The sequence below is a fragment of the Myotis lucifugus genome, unplaced genomic scaffold (assembly GCF_000147115.1).
Source record: "Myotis lucifugus unplaced genomic scaffold, Myoluc2.0 scaffold_30, whole genome shotgun sequence".
Lineage (NCBI taxonomy): Eukaryota > Metazoa > Chordata > Mammalia > Chiroptera > Vespertilionidae > Myotis > Myotis lucifugus.
Window position 1 is genome coordinate 3,289,316 of NW_005871078.1, and position 15,763 is coordinate 3,305,078.

The following is a 15,763-nucleotide window of genomic DNA, read 5'->3' on the forward strand; positions in this document are numbered from 1 at the left end:
TGAAAAATGGCTCAGGCTGGGCTTGAGGGATCCCCCCCCCCCCCCAATTTTGTGCACCAGGCCTCTAGTATCTATCTATCTATATGGATGGACCTCTGTTTACTGTCTTTAGGTCAGAGTTCTCTCAATTTAATTTATTGACATAACCCTTGCAAGTGTAACTTGTTCAATGTCATAAATCCTTGTTTTAATGTTTCAATATCAGGATCAACAACTACTGTCTCTTGTTACTTGAATAAAAAATAATAATCCTGCCTAAATTTTCTGCTATTAAAGCTGATTTTGTATCTTTCCTATAACTCTTCATCCCTCTTATTACACATTCTTATAAAGCTGCTTTTTACCTTTTTTTTTCTTATTCCCTTCCCTGCATTCATCCTTATTTACCTCATCATTTAACTTTGAATATTAAGAAGAAATCTTTTTATATCTGCTTCCTTGCTAATAACTTTCCATTAAAAAAATATTTATTGTTGAGAGCATTACAGATGTCACCCTTTTCCCCTCATTCTCCCCCTCCACGTGGTTCCAGTCCTGCCCCGGCTTTCACAACCTTATTGTCTGTGTTCATAGGTAATGCATATCTATATATATAAAAGCCTAAGCAACCGTCACAACCGAAACAACTGAACGGAATACCGAACAGGCTGCATGGGGCGACCAGGCCAGTAGGGGGGTTAGTGAGGGACGACCAAACGACTGAGCAGCAGGCTGCAAAGATGGCAGTTCCCACAGCCAATAAGGAGGGAATATGCTAATTGACTGCCATGCCCTCAATGATGGTGGTGCCCACAGCCAATAAGGAGGGGATATGCTAATTGACTGCCATGCCCTCAAAGATGGTGGCACCCACAGCCAATAAGGAGGGAATATACTAATTGACTGCCACACCCCCAAAGATGGCGGTGTCCATAGCCACAAGATGGTGGCACCCAGTCCCCTCAGCCCTGCCGGGCGCCTGTCTTTGGAGTACACCCAGTCCCCTCAGACCCCCAGCTGCCCAGGGCCAGCCCAAGGTGCAGGCATGCCTTGGATGGCGGCTGGCCCGCTGCCCAGGGCTCCCCGAGGCTCAGGTAACCAGGGCCGGCCTAGGCTTGTGCTGCTGGCAGAGGCAGCAGCAGAGGTGTGATGGGGGTGTCTCCTTACCCTGATCACCGGGTTGCCTCCTGCCCCTGAGGGCTCCCAGACTCTGAGAGGGGGCAGGCCAGGCTGACAGATTCCCCCATCCAGTGCATGAATTTTCATGCACCGGGCCTCTAGTATGCATATAAGATCTTTGGTTAATCTCTTCCCACCTCCCCTCCCCACTTCCCTCTTAGATTAGTCAATCTGTTCCATGTTTCCATGCCCTTGGTTCTATTTTATTCATCAGTTTATTTTGTTCATTTATTTTGATCTTTAGAATTAATTGTTGTATTATTCTAAATATCTATTCATTGTCATTGCCCAATGTACTCATTGTCATTTTACTACGCTTTTCTTCTTCTCCTTCTTCTTCCCCTTCTCCTCCTCCCCCTCCTCCTCCTCCTCCTCCTCCTCCTCCTTCTTCTTCTTCTTCTCTTCCTCCTCCTCCTCCTCCTCCTCCTCCTCCTCCTCCTCCTCCTCCTCCTCCTTCTCCTCCCCTCCCTCCTCCTCCTCCTCCTCCTCCTCCTCCTCCTCCTCCTCCTCCTCCTCCTCCTCCTCCTCCTCCTCTTCTTCTTCTTCTTCTTCTTCTTCTTCTTCTTCTTCTTCTTCTTCTTCTTCTTCCTCTTCCTCTTCTTAAAGAATACCTTTCAACATTTCATGTAATACTGATTTGGTGGTGATGAACTCCTTTAGCTTTTTCTTGTCTGTGAAACTCTTTATCTGACCTTCAATTCTAAATGAGAGCTTTGCTGGGTAGAGTAATCTTGGTTGTAGATCTTTGATATTCATTATTTTGAATATTGCTTGCCACTCCCTTCTGGTCTACAAAGTTTCTGTTGAAAAATCAGCTGACAGTCTTATGGGCATGCCCTTGTAGGTAACTAACTGCTTTTCTCTTGCTGCTTTTAATATTTTCTCTTTGTCTTTAACCTTTGGCATTTTAACTATGATGTGTCTTGGTTTACACCTCTTTGGGTTCCTCTTGTTTGATACTCTCTGTGGTTTCTGGACTTGAAAGTCTATTTCTTTCACCAGGTAGGGGAAGTTTTCTATCATTATTTCTTCAAATAGGTTTTCAATATCTTGCTCTCTCTCTTCTCCTTCTGGTACCCCCATAATGTGAATGTTCGCACACTTGAAATGATGCCAACAGCAATCAAGGCTCAACTACAACAAGACTGTGCACACAACCTACACAGGGCACAGCTAGAGTTTCCAGCTCAGGTGACTAGAGAGGCTGAGCCACTGGGCCCTAAAGGACACCTACTACACAAGGCCACTCGAATAATTCCAGGATACATAGCAGCTCTACCTAATACATAGAAACAAACACAGGGAAGCATCCAAAATGCGGAGACAAAGAAACATGTCACAAATGAAAGAACAGAAGAAATCTCCAGGAAAAAAAAACCACAAAAAAACCCAAAACTAAATGAAATGGAAGCAAACAAACTACTAGATACAGAATTTAAAAAAATGATTATATGGTTGACTAAGGAGTTTAATGAGAGCTTCGAGGGACTTAGTGAGACTTTCAAGGATCTTAGTGAGACTTTTAAAGACATGAAAAAGTACCAGTCAGAATTAAGCACATACTAACTGAAATAAAGAAAAATTTACAGGGATTCAATAGTAGTGTAGATGATTCCTAGAATCAAATCAATGATTTGGATTACGAGGAAGCAAAAAACACCCAATCAGAAGAACAAAAAGAAAAAAGAATAAAAATATATGAAGATAGTATAAGGAGCCCCTGCACAACTTTAAGTGTACTAACATTTACATTATGGGGGTGCCAGAAGAAGAGAGAGAGCACTTTCCATTTTTTTGTTCAGATGTTCACTTCTCAAGGAAGGCTTTCCCGCCCCCAGCTCAGCTGTAAAGCTTGATCACTGTGAATAACCATAGAAATGCCATTTTAGTAGTTCAGGGATAGACTTGTGACCCAATTCTGGACAATATGGGAAAGATTTCCTGAGAGCCTTCTGGGAAGTTTTAAAATAGAACTTCTTCCTTGGACAGTATTGGGCAGTGATGGCGAACCTTTTGAGCTCAGCATGTCAGCTCTGATATTTGCTGATATTTGTCCCAATTCTGGACAATATGGGAAAGATTTCATGAGAGCCTTCTGGGAAGTTTTAAAATAGAACTTCTTCCTTGGACAGTATTGGGCAGTGATGGCAAACCTTTTGAGCTCGGCGTGTCAGCATTTTGAAAACCCTAACTTAACTCTGGTGCCGTGTCACATATAGAAATTTTTTGATATTTGAAACCATAGTAAAACAAAGATTTATATATATATTTTTAAAATATATTTTATTTATTTACAGAGAGGAAGGGAGAGAGATAGAGAGTTAGAAACATCGATGAGAGAGAAACATCGATCAGCTGCCTCCTGCACATCCCCTACTGGGGATGTGCCCGCAACCCAGGTACATGCCCTTGACCAGAATCGAACCTGGGACCTTTCAGTCCGCAAGCCGACGCTCTATCCACTGAGCCAAACCAGTCTCGGCAAGATTTATATTTTTGATATTTATTTTATATATTTAAATGCCATTTAACAAAGAAAAATCAACCAAAAAAATGAGTTCATGTGTCACCTCAGACACGCGTGTCATAGGTTGGCCATCACTGGTATTGGGTCTGCATGCAATAGTTACTGCAGTCATCTTGCAACCACAAAAATGACAAGTCTGAGAATGAAGCTGGTTATGAGCCTTCCCAAGTAAAGAAAGAGGGGGAAACTGGTCCTTGATTATATTTTTGAGACACTGATTTCACTAAGGTCTAAAGGCCACCTATCTTTTAGGCAATTCTGAATTGAGAGTTTGTTACTGACAGCTGAAAATATTCTAATACATACACAATGCTCATCTATTTAAATTATTCTTTAATTAGATGTAATGAATCCTTGTTTTCTACTCTATTAACGTTGTAATTTGCCAACTTTGGGCAACACTAACAACCATCTGCTATCTCCATTTCTCTACTCAGGCTGGTATGTGTTGCAGATAGTATATAATTATGTCAACTGGTTCTCTGACAAATTTCTTATCTGACCTCAGCTGGTTTCTCAGTTTTGCTAGATGATTTTTTAAAATCTATCTCCACCTGGCTTCACTTGGATAGATATAGCATGAACTAGCATGCCAAAATTGGAACTCCCAACTTTTCTTTTCCAATTATCTATTTTCAGTAGATGATTCTGTTAAAGTAGACAATTCTGTTGGCCATTTTCATAGATGATTTTGTTGGACAATCTAAATTCTTCAAGTTATGCCAAATACTTTTTCACACCCTTATGAAATCATCAGGAAACATTGTTGGGTCATCTTTCAAATAAATTCTGACTATAACTACTTCTTATTTCTTCTACTGTGACCACAATAGCCTTTTGTCTTCTAACTACCCTCCCTGTTTCCAGAGATTCAGAGATTTTGCCCACCATTCACGAGATTCCTACTTTCTTCCAAAGAAAAACTAGAATAAGACTTCTAAAATATAAAACTGATCATGTCACTTCCTACCTTAAACTGTTTTGATGGATGGCTTCTCATCCCATTTAAAGAAAACTCGAAAGTCCTTAACCAGGATCTATAAAAACCTAGTTAAGATTCAGGTCCCATCTACCTCTCCAGCCTCATTGTATCCACTCTCCACATTGCTTACTCAGCCCCAGTCACACTGGTCACCCAGCTGTTTCTTGAACATCTAAGCATGCGCCTGGTATTTGTTCTAGTAGAAATAATTCTTCTTTTGGATAAACTACATGGACTATTCCTTCACTTCATTGAATTCTCTTTCCCACTGTTATCTCATCAGAGCAGGCTTTTGCTGCTGCTCTTATTGAAAACCTGGGCCTACCTAGTCCTTTTCCATCACTCCCTACACACCTTCCTCTGCTTTACTGCTTCACTTTCTTCAGTTACTCTCAGATACTGTCCCTATCAGACAAAATATTACATTATTACAAAAATGATTAATGATTCTGCCTCCTCCCTTTAGAATTTAAGCTCCATGAGGTTTGCTTAAAGAAATAAGACTTCTAACTCCACTATTTTATGGATGTTTTTCTCTTTAAATTACCAAGGAGTTATGAGCTGAATTTTGTCCCCTCAAAAATTCATGTGTTGAAGCCCTAATGCCCAATACATTAGAATGACTGGATTTAGAGAGAGAGAGAGTCTTTAGTTAAAATGAGATCATTAGGGTGGGCTCTAATCCAACATGACTGGTGTTCTTATAAGAAGGGGAAGTTAGGCCACAGATATACACAAAGGAAAGACCACGTGAAGACACGTAGAGAAGATGCCAGAGAGAGAGGCCACAGAAGAAGCGACAACTTGACCTCAGACTTCCAGCATCCAGAATTGTGAGAAAATAAATTTCAGTTATTTAAACCATCCAGTCTGTGGTACTTGGTTATGGCAGCCCTAGCAAACTAATATAGACCTTTCACATGCCAAATTCAATACCTTTCTTTAGTCCTTCACTTTTTAAATCCCCTTTTAACTTTTACAAGTTTGAAATAAATCATGCAAGTTAGCATATTTAAAAATATAATTAAAAATAACAAGAACAACAGCCTACCTGTATACTTACCAGCCAGGCAAAGAAATAACATTGTTATCACCCTATAAGCTTCTTCCCGGTTGCCCTCTCCCCACTGCCCAGTCACCAGGCAACACTGTAATGAATTCTGTGTTAATCATTTTTTGCTGGTGAAGTTCTACTTATGCCATATATGTACCTCACTTTTGTGGTATGGTTAGTTCCTATCTAAGACTACTATGTATATTAATTTATCTATCTATCTATCTATCTATCTATCTATCTAGGCTGTTGTACAATATTAGAAACTCAAAAACAATTTTGGTTTTTGAAAATGCTTACAGAGGAGATATTTGCCAAATTAGTTATGTTAATATTGCATTTTAATCTAATAACATAGGAATTAAAAATAAACAATTTCAACTATCTTCTTGTTATCTTTATACTGTACTACTTAGGCACTGGAGAGAGGAACATGTGAGTAATAGAGTTAAACATCTATCGGTTCCACCTAAAAAATGGTTTCCTAGCCCTTCCACTTCTGCTACTGGGCTGAAGAGGACAAAGGGAAAACACAAAATGTGTTTTTCATCAGTGTTTAAGTCAGTGGCTTTGGTTATATAGTTTAACTTAATAGCTTGGAGTTACCAAAAATAATAGGTTAAATGTTTAGACTCCATCATCTGTGGTAACACCAGGATAAATTACAGATTTATTAGAAGACATAAAGTCAACAAAATGAATATATAGGAACTTTAAATCAAATGGTAAGATGCCTTGCTTTTGTAGAACCCACCCGAGACTTTGCCACTGCCCTCTTTCCAGGCCATACCATCATCATCTTTAATCATTCTATGATAATAACCTTATAATTCATCTCCTTACATCTTACTCCCCTACATATATATTTTTCCACAATCACCAAAGTGATTTTCAAGTACAAATATCTTATCATGTTTTTTCTACATTGAAGGTTTCTGTTGACTACTGCCTGCTCTTAGGAAGAAGTCCAGATGCTAAAATGTCCTTAAAAGTCTCCCTTAATTTGACTAAAATATCTGTACTCTGTTTAAGACTAAAAAGAAATATAAAAGCTCAAAATGTGCACATTCATATAAATACTGAAGTACATGTTTCTCTTTGAATATTTATTTATGACCAAGAATACTCACCAATCTGTATTGTAAAATTTTTAGTGAATTTGTAATAAGTCAAATTAGTATATTAAAATTTATAATCAAAATACTGTGGCTATCTCCACATTTTTCTTAATTAAGCTCACAACATTATATAAAAACAAAAGATTATTAATAGGAAATATAGAACTTATTAGAGATAGTATGCTAATGGTGAAACCTTTGCAGTGTTACATATGCCTTGATGTGAGCTATAAACATGTCATAGGGAATAATTTATTAAGACAGCAGATAACAGTGCTCAGGTCAGAGAGATGTGGAGTTAAAGATTACCATGTCCAATAAATGTTCTGTAATATCTCTCACATTACATCTTACTCTCTGTAAGAACCAACCTTGTGGATTAGTCCATGGCACAATACAAATCATGAGCCTAATGGGAAGTGCATCTACATTCTAGATATCTAAAAAATAGTTTAAGTTGCCCAAATTATTTTTTAACTAAATTTTACTGTACAAAAATTCTAAGTTTACTCAAACATTATTTGTTAAAACCCTGTTCTGTGCCAGATATGTACCGTAGGTGCTGGGGATTCAAAGGCTAAACAAGTAAAAAGGAGCTTGTTCTCATGGAGCTTACATTCAAGTAACAATTTCTTCATCCAAGACAGTCAACAATATAAGTATACATGAATAAGAGAATTTTAAATAGTTATAAATGTTATGAAGAACATAAAACAGTGATGCAATATGACAAAAAAATTAGAGTAGGGGGTGATCTTACATTGAAAGCCATATAATTCTACTCTGAGGAGATGACACCTGAGCACAAACAAACATGACAAGAATGAGACTGCCATGCCAAGATCTGGAGAATTCCAGACAGCAGCAAGAACAAGCACAGATGCTTCAAGGTAGGAATAATGTTGGTATGCTCAAGCAGAGAAAGAAGGTTAATGGAGCAAGGGAAAAATCACTTGCTTAAGGTGAGAGAGTTTGGTGGGGCCAGATTATATAGGGCACACTAGGTCACAGTAAGAAATTTAGATTTATTCTATAGCATTTCTTTCTGAGAGGAGAGTGATATGATTTGACTCCCTCCAGCTGCATAGAGAATGGACTAAAGGGAGACAAAATAAGAAGCCCAGAAAAATTTTAGAATTGCAGTTGGGCCAGTGGGGATGATTGTAATCTGGACTCGAAGGAATGTGTAAATATATAAGTGGTAGCACATTTTACGTATGTAAACTGTGCCTATACATTGTGGGCAATCTATATTATAAAAAGCCGGTGGCCATAATGCCGTAACGACATAATGACCAAACAACCGGTCACCAGGAGGTGCATTGAGGTGCGTTGATGTGTCTCGCAGCACAGTGGGGGTCTGGGTCTCGCATGATTTTGCGCACTGGGCCTCTAGTAAATGAATATTTGTTGAATGAATGGACAGCATAACTCATGTGAACATTAACCTAGCAATGTATTTTTGTAATTTCCAAATTTTCTAAATTGACATGATATTTAAACTAAAAAAGTTTCAATCTAAATTTTTTAAATTGACAAGAAAATCTAAAATTTCCATTTGTATTTCCATGCTTTTCTCACTATAAGATAATTTAAACAATTTACAAGTAAATCCAAATTATTAAAAATTCTAGAATGGTACCATTCACCAAATATCTAGTATTTCCTAATGTTAATTCTACAGTTTCTTTATGCAATTATGGTCAGACTGAAAAGTATGGCATTGTATTAAAGGATATTTTATTAGTTTAATATGCAAATATGCATTATTTAGATATAAATCATGACATTTCAAATCAACTTTTTTTGAAGTTAATTATTCTTGTATTTCAGTTTCTCATAAAATTTTCAAATTAACATCAGTTTTTATTCTGTGTAATTAAGCTACACTATCCATCCAGGGTGAGAAAAAGTATTAAAATTTAAACAAATAATAGAGTTCTACAAATCCTAAAAAGGGAAGAAATCACTGACTCAAATATGTATTTTGAATGAACTAGTGCTGTGAGAAAAAAATTTTTCAGAGAAAGAATAGATATGCAGACAGGGAGATGATAAAGGAATCATCATTTACTATCTTTTTACTTTACTACTATATTAATATGTGCAAGACAAGAAAAAGGAGGTTAGAAGAATATTAACAATAGTCCAGTGAATTTCCTTTTGATATAAGAGAAGTTTGGTCATTATTATCTATTGCCCTAGTATTATGTCTCATTTTAATACATTATAGTATTTTAATTATGCTTTGACACCCAGATAATAATCAACAAGTATGTGGTATGTTGCAAATTTACTTTTGTGACGCAGAAGGAAAGAAATGTCAAGCTTCAGGGCATCCTTGACATTTCAAATCACTCATATTCGTGTGAACATCAGTCCTACCTTTACTCTTGGGAATCCATGCAGCCTAGAAACTTACAAGTACCCAAATGAAATGGGTCTTAAATGACTGGTTTACCTGAAATTTTGACTTGAGACACCACTCCATCTCCTCCGTCACTGTGTGCACGCACTTCCACAACATACTCTCCATCCCTGGGGATTGGAACTTCTATGGAGTGTTTATGAGTTGAATACAGTTTACCATCATGCTGGCCATCAGGTCTATAGAGTACCTTAAGAAGTCCCAAAATATGTAAAATTAATAAAGTGGTACCAATGAGTGAATGCCCTAAACAGAATATTCTTACACTTTTATTAATAAAATTAGTCCTAGGGTAGCTATATGTAATAATTTCTGGAAAATTAATGTTATTTCGTATTCACATAAATCAATTTCACCTATATCTTAGGATTATCCAAGAGAATGTGAATTTTTTTAGATGACCTAAAATAAAGATTGTGAAGAATGTATTTTTAAAAAGAAGTAGTACAAAAAGAGGGCTCTTTCAATAAATTGAAGTAGTCGAAAAAATTGCTTCACAATTTAAAACGTTTTTCACATTATTTCTAACATTTAGTATACAATGAAATATGCGATAGGGTGTGATATAGAGAATATACAGAAATAATATTTTCTCTTTTTGTTCATTTATAGATGGCAACTCAATACATCAAAGAGTTCCCTGTGTGTTGGGAAACTCCATCTTAATCATTGTGGAACAAAAGTGGATTCTTTCTGTCTCTGTTCTTCAGGCATGATTATTCTAACAACTCTATACTTTAAAGCAGTTATTTTATCTTGCTCACTTGATGCATCATTTTCTTAGACTGCACTGAAGACCTTTTCTCATTTCAAAATTTATCATAGCACGGTGTCATCTGATACTGTTACACAGCTAGAATGAGAAAACTGAATGGATTTTGCAGGAAGAGCAAAAAGTCCAAACACCAGTCCTCTTTGTAAGAAGGAAGTTTGTGGGGGGAATACTCTAGTAATCTTTTATCTACCTTATATCCTGTCACTGTAGATTCATTTGATAGTGCAACCACATGATCCCAGGTGATTATGTACCGTGAACCAGACCTTATGGAACTGATGATTCTTGGCGGCTGGCTTGGAGCTGTGAAAAGTAAGAATATGCAATTGACCATCACCATTTCCAGCTTCAGTTCTGCAAGCTGCATTGTGTCAGGAATTATAATGCTGATGCTAATAATGTGACAACAGCAACAGGTAATTTTGATGAGCGTTTCCTATATGGCAGGCACTATGCTAAGCACTTTAGAACCCATGGTCCTGTGAGGTAGATAATATAACTTTTGTCATCCTCTCATCATCCTTCACTCGAGTTTCTTTTTGAACCAATCTTATGAAACTGCTGCTCTCAAGGTTATCAATTATGACAACTGGGCCAATTTTAATGGCACTTTTTTAATTCTTTTTTTATTTAACATTTTTGAAGCATTTCACATAATTGATCTTCTGATTCCTTCTGGAATTTAATTTTTTTCTTAATTCATGATCCTTTAAAGTCTATTTCTGCTTCCTACCTCTCTGGCTGCTCTTTCTCATCACCATGCTTTGCTGGCTCCACATTCTCTGCTCAATTTTTACATCTTGGAATGACGTAGGACCTGATCCTGAGCACCCTTCTCTCCTCTATGAATCTTCCCTACTTCTTACACCTGGGACCAGAGCTGTATGTACTCACAATTCTATCTCTAATCTTTGTCATAAGCTTTAAACATACACATGCAACTGAAGATCTCTACTTTAATGTTTCAAAGTCTTCTCAAATGTAATAAAATCAAGATGGGATATCTGTAATGTATCCCCAGATGTGCCTCTCTAGAAGTCTTTCACAAGTAAATCCCCAGTTTCTCAAACAAAAATCTAGTTATTCAGCTTTTCATTTCATTCATTGTCAACATCCAAACAAGCAGCAAGTTGTCAATGCTGCCTGCAGAAAATGTTCTTTTTCTCCCTGTGATTACTTAGTTCTGACCACCACCATTTATTTCCTTGACTACTAAAGTAACCTCCTGATTGGCTATTCTGCTTACACTCTTATCTATCACTACCTACTGTCCATCTAGAACCCAGAATGATTTCTTCCAAACATGTTAATTAGGTATTACTCTCAACTTTAAACTCTTCCAATGGCTTCTTATACTTAGGAATAACTCAAACTCCTTACTATGACCTACAAGGCCATTCATATTTTGATGCCAACATACTTCCCCTTCTCACCTCAGAACTTATATCCTGGTCCCATTGGCCTTTCTAGATTTAAAACATATCAAACTCTTTCCGCCTAAAGGCTTTGCACTCATTATTTTCTCTGCCTGAAACAATCTCTCACCTCCTGCAGCCCCAGTACTCACATAGTGGGTCCTTATTATTACTCATATCCAAGCACCAATGGCATCTCTCAAAGAGGCCACTCCTGACCACCCAATTGGAATTTGGTTCTTGCCCAAATCACTCTTAATCACCCAAATCACTCAGTGATGGATAAGAGTTTCAATTTTATCATATGTTTATCCACTTTATTGTCCTATCATCTGATATTACCATATTTATTTGTCAGAGATTTAGTTTTATTTTTGTTTTGTTTTTCTCTCTCCTTCCAATTGTTGGTAATCCCATGAGAAAAGACTATAAGACTAGTTTGATATCTTCTGTATCCTCAATACCTAGAACAGTGCTGGGCACTTAGCATACTTTGGATGAATAAATAAATGGAAAAAAGAACAAAGAAGTAAATGTTCCTTTCACAAATTTGAAAACTGAGGTTTAAAGATGTGAAGTAATTTGTCTTATCATCACACATTTCTTTGAGTGGCAGAAACAGATCCGACACCCATGTGTGATACCAAAGTCTGGCTCTTACCACCATGTTCTTTTAGAAGTTTCTTTTTTTCCAAGTAAACTTCATAAATTTTTAAAACTATAATGCTAATCACATCTTCGATTAATTGCAAAACTCCCTGAATAGAAATTCTCCTATTTTAAATATTCAACTTGATTCAAGAAAGAGATATCAAGGTAAAGCCAGAGAGATGAGAATGACCAGATCATCTGAACAGTGATCTTATTGTATGAACAATGAGAGCATGTGGTGATAAGGGAGTAAATGTAGTGCTGCAGCATTTGTACTCTGCAATGATGAACGTTTGTAAGTCAACACAAAGAAGAAAAAAGAAGCAGAATTTAATTTGTTTCATGCTGTCGATGTATTTCTATGAAAATAAAGTTTGAAATAATAACAGAATGAATAAAAATTAGTTATCTAATGGTGGGAAATTTTGAGGGGAGTCGTTTCAAAGTGAGGTTCTGTAATTTTATTTCTAAAATGGAACATTAATGTATAAAGGCATTCCCCATACTTTTTCATCATTGACATTAACTATCCATGTTCCTTTAAAGTTTTGTGTGATTTTAATGAAAAAACAAAAATAAATCAAATGTGCTAAGACTGCTAGGTAATAAATTTCTCTCAAATGTACCTTCATCAGGATGGAACCGATTGCTAGTTTTTGACAAGTCTAAAATGCAAATGTTCAGACTCACGTGCTTTCTTGGTGAAGGTCTCAATCATCTCACTGGGAGGTCCACACCCGGCACTATTGCACGCCCTGACGTCCACAGAGTACTGGGTGTCCGGCAGAAGGTTCTCCAGCCTGGCCGAGTACTCTTGGCTGTTGACTTGAACTCTGTGTGCAGCTGCCTCTTTGTCATGAGCTGACCAGTACCGAATCTGCAAACATTCAAGTTGAGTAACAGTTTATCATGATGCAGACACTTAAATTGTGAAAAGTTCTTTTCAGCTGACTCTGTCACTATTGATGCCAAGCATTATATTGTCAAATATTTCTTAGTGCTATTTACATTTCTAGCAGTCTTAGACCATAGCAAGGCTTACAAGGCAGATGATTAAACTTGTCAAAGACAAATCAAAAGCTCATATGATTGCTTTAAATAGTCCTACAATGACAAAAACAAAACAAAACCCACAAAAATATCTGCATAAGATTTACCTTCAAGATGTAAAACCTTTCTGTGGAGGCATTTGCCACAATAATTTTTATCATGGATTTCCTGCTTTATTTCTGTTCACATGACTTCGAATTTGTTATGAGCCATTGATAAAGCAGTTTGACAGTAACACAACCTTTTTTGACAAAAATAATCATCATGTAGCCTAGAACACACCAGTGATATAACTTCCTGCTATCTCATTTCAGTAGCAGGAGTATATTATTTATTTTGAACCTGCATAGATGCCAGATATGAAAGAAATATTTCACTTAACAACTTGAATAGATGTAGAGGTTATTTACCTTTAAAATAATTTTTTAAAATTCTATTCATGGTGTGATTAGAAATGATTACTTTTACCAACCAAAGTATCAATGACAACCTTCCTTGTCTCTTAAAGTTTAAGTAAAAGTAAGTTTTCATTATAATTTTAATTTTCATTATAATTTTCATTCTTCAAATAAGATGTTTCCTTGGTCAGAAATCTATAATTATATCTAAGTTATAAGTAAAAGGAAAAATCATTTATAAGTATACTAGTATTTGACAGATTTTCAATGCCCTGTCTATAAAACAATGGCATTTTAATTTCAAAATTAAGCAAAGTGACTGACAAATAATATCTAACATTTATATAATCCTGAACTTTTCATTTACATAAAACATATGAAACCACTAGAAAATGGAACTGGATGGCTCAAATTCACCTGGTAACAAAGTGAGGTTTATGTGTAGAATGAACGCTTCAGAACAAAGGCTAGCTGCTAATTGCTTATTGGTTTCTTTGCAGTCTTTTTATTTTGTTTACAATAGTATTTTCTGATCATAGTATTTTGATAGAAGCTCTTTGGCATTCCTGTCATCTGACCAAGAGGATGGCCAGGGCCGAGGACTGGAATTGCACCAAGTGGCTCCAGAGGCAGAACTTGGCTGGCAGAGAAAAGGCTTCCTCAGGAGGGGCCTCCGGAGAAGGCATGCCTTCCCTGGGGCCGGAAGTGCTCCGGCAGTGACTACACTCATCTGAGGAGGAGGAGGACGGCCTACATTTTAGCGGACATTTGAACGAGGTGATACATAGGCTTCTTCCACTGCTTGACGAAGAAATAAAATGAACATTTACATTTCCAATAAAATGCCAGGTACTGCACAGGCTCACCCACCTATAAAATCTTCTCAATAAACCTAGGATGGCAGTGTTCACTCTGTTTTATAGCAAACAAAACTGAAATCCCTGAGATGCATCCATTTTTACATGCATGCTTGTTGACTGAATGTGTACCACATTTTGAAGTCTTCATTCCATGGTAACATTTTTTTTCTATCCAGTTTAAGAGGACGAGCTTTTAAACTAGATTAATATAACAAAAGCCATTTCTAAAGAATACTATGCACTAAAATGAGTGATAAAATATTTCTGCCATCGCATCTAAAATTCCATGGGGCAAAAGGAAGGAACCCTAATTGATATTTATTTCCCAATTAAAAAGTTTATACTCTGATTATTGTCTGCATTCATTGATGCCAATGTATTGCTTCCAACCTCATATTTACTTTATACTCTGCCTGCTGGAAGTTATAAAACAGTCAATATATAATTCTTAGGCAAAGACAATATATAATCATCTGGCATGTTTTTAACAAAGTAAAATATACATTTAGCACTTTGATTAAATGAGTGAGTTATATATTAAATAACATTTTTTTTTCTCTTTTTTATCACTTAGGAGGGAATCTATATAATAAAAGCCTAAGCGGCCGTTACATGGAATGACCAGAATGACCAGGAGCTGCCCCCTGGTGGTCAGTGTGCTTCCACAGGGGGAGCACCGCTCAACCAGAAGCTGGACTCATGGCTGGTGAGCACAGTGAATTGGTAACTCATTGGTGAGCACACTCATGGCTGGTGGCAGGAGCCTCTGCGGCAGCACTAAGGAGCAATGAGCCGAGCAGTAAGGTGCAGTGAGCAGGCAGGTGGTAAGGTGTGAGGTGTCCTGGACTACCAGCTTAGGCCTGATACCAACAGGGAGTGGGCCTAAGCTGGCAGGCAGACATCCCCTGAGAGGTCCCAGCCCGCGAGAGGGTGCAGGTCAGGCTGAGGGACCCCCCCCCCCCCGCCCAGTGCATGAATTTCGTGCACCAGACCTCTAGTAGTAATATAAATGAAGAAAAAAAAAATCCTATGGTCCAAATGGCGTTCAAACTCCAAATATTGATGTCTTCTCTCAACATACCTTGGACTTGATTGTTATAAGGGCTTGTAACATCTGGTGAATTTCTCTCCCCCATTTCTTTTCTAATAGCTGTAAATCTAGTTGTCAGCTTAATAAGTTATGAATACTGGGTCTTCTCAGTCCGTGCCTCATTCTACTCTCTAAACTTTAGCTGAACTCTTTAGAAGATTAACTAAAGATATGTTGAGATCAACTCAAATCATAACCTACAGTACCAACAAAGAAAAAGAAAAAAAAGCTTCCTGTCAGTTTGTGAGTTTATAACT

General features: G+C 37.2%; 1 protein-coding gene across 1 annotated transcript in view; it reads right to left on the reverse strand.

Moving 5' to 3' along the window:
- CNTN1 (contactin 1) overlaps window positions 1–15,763 on the reverse strand; it is a 196,710-nt gene that overhangs the window by 17,690 nt on the left and 163,257 nt on the right. Inside the window, 3 exon segments of the mRNA XM_023752262.1 lie at window positions 9,301–9,457; window positions 10,233–10,345; window positions 12,799–12,985. Coding sequence (XP_023608030.1) covers window positions 9,301–9,457; window positions 10,233–10,345; window positions 12,799–12,985 — 457 coding nt within the window.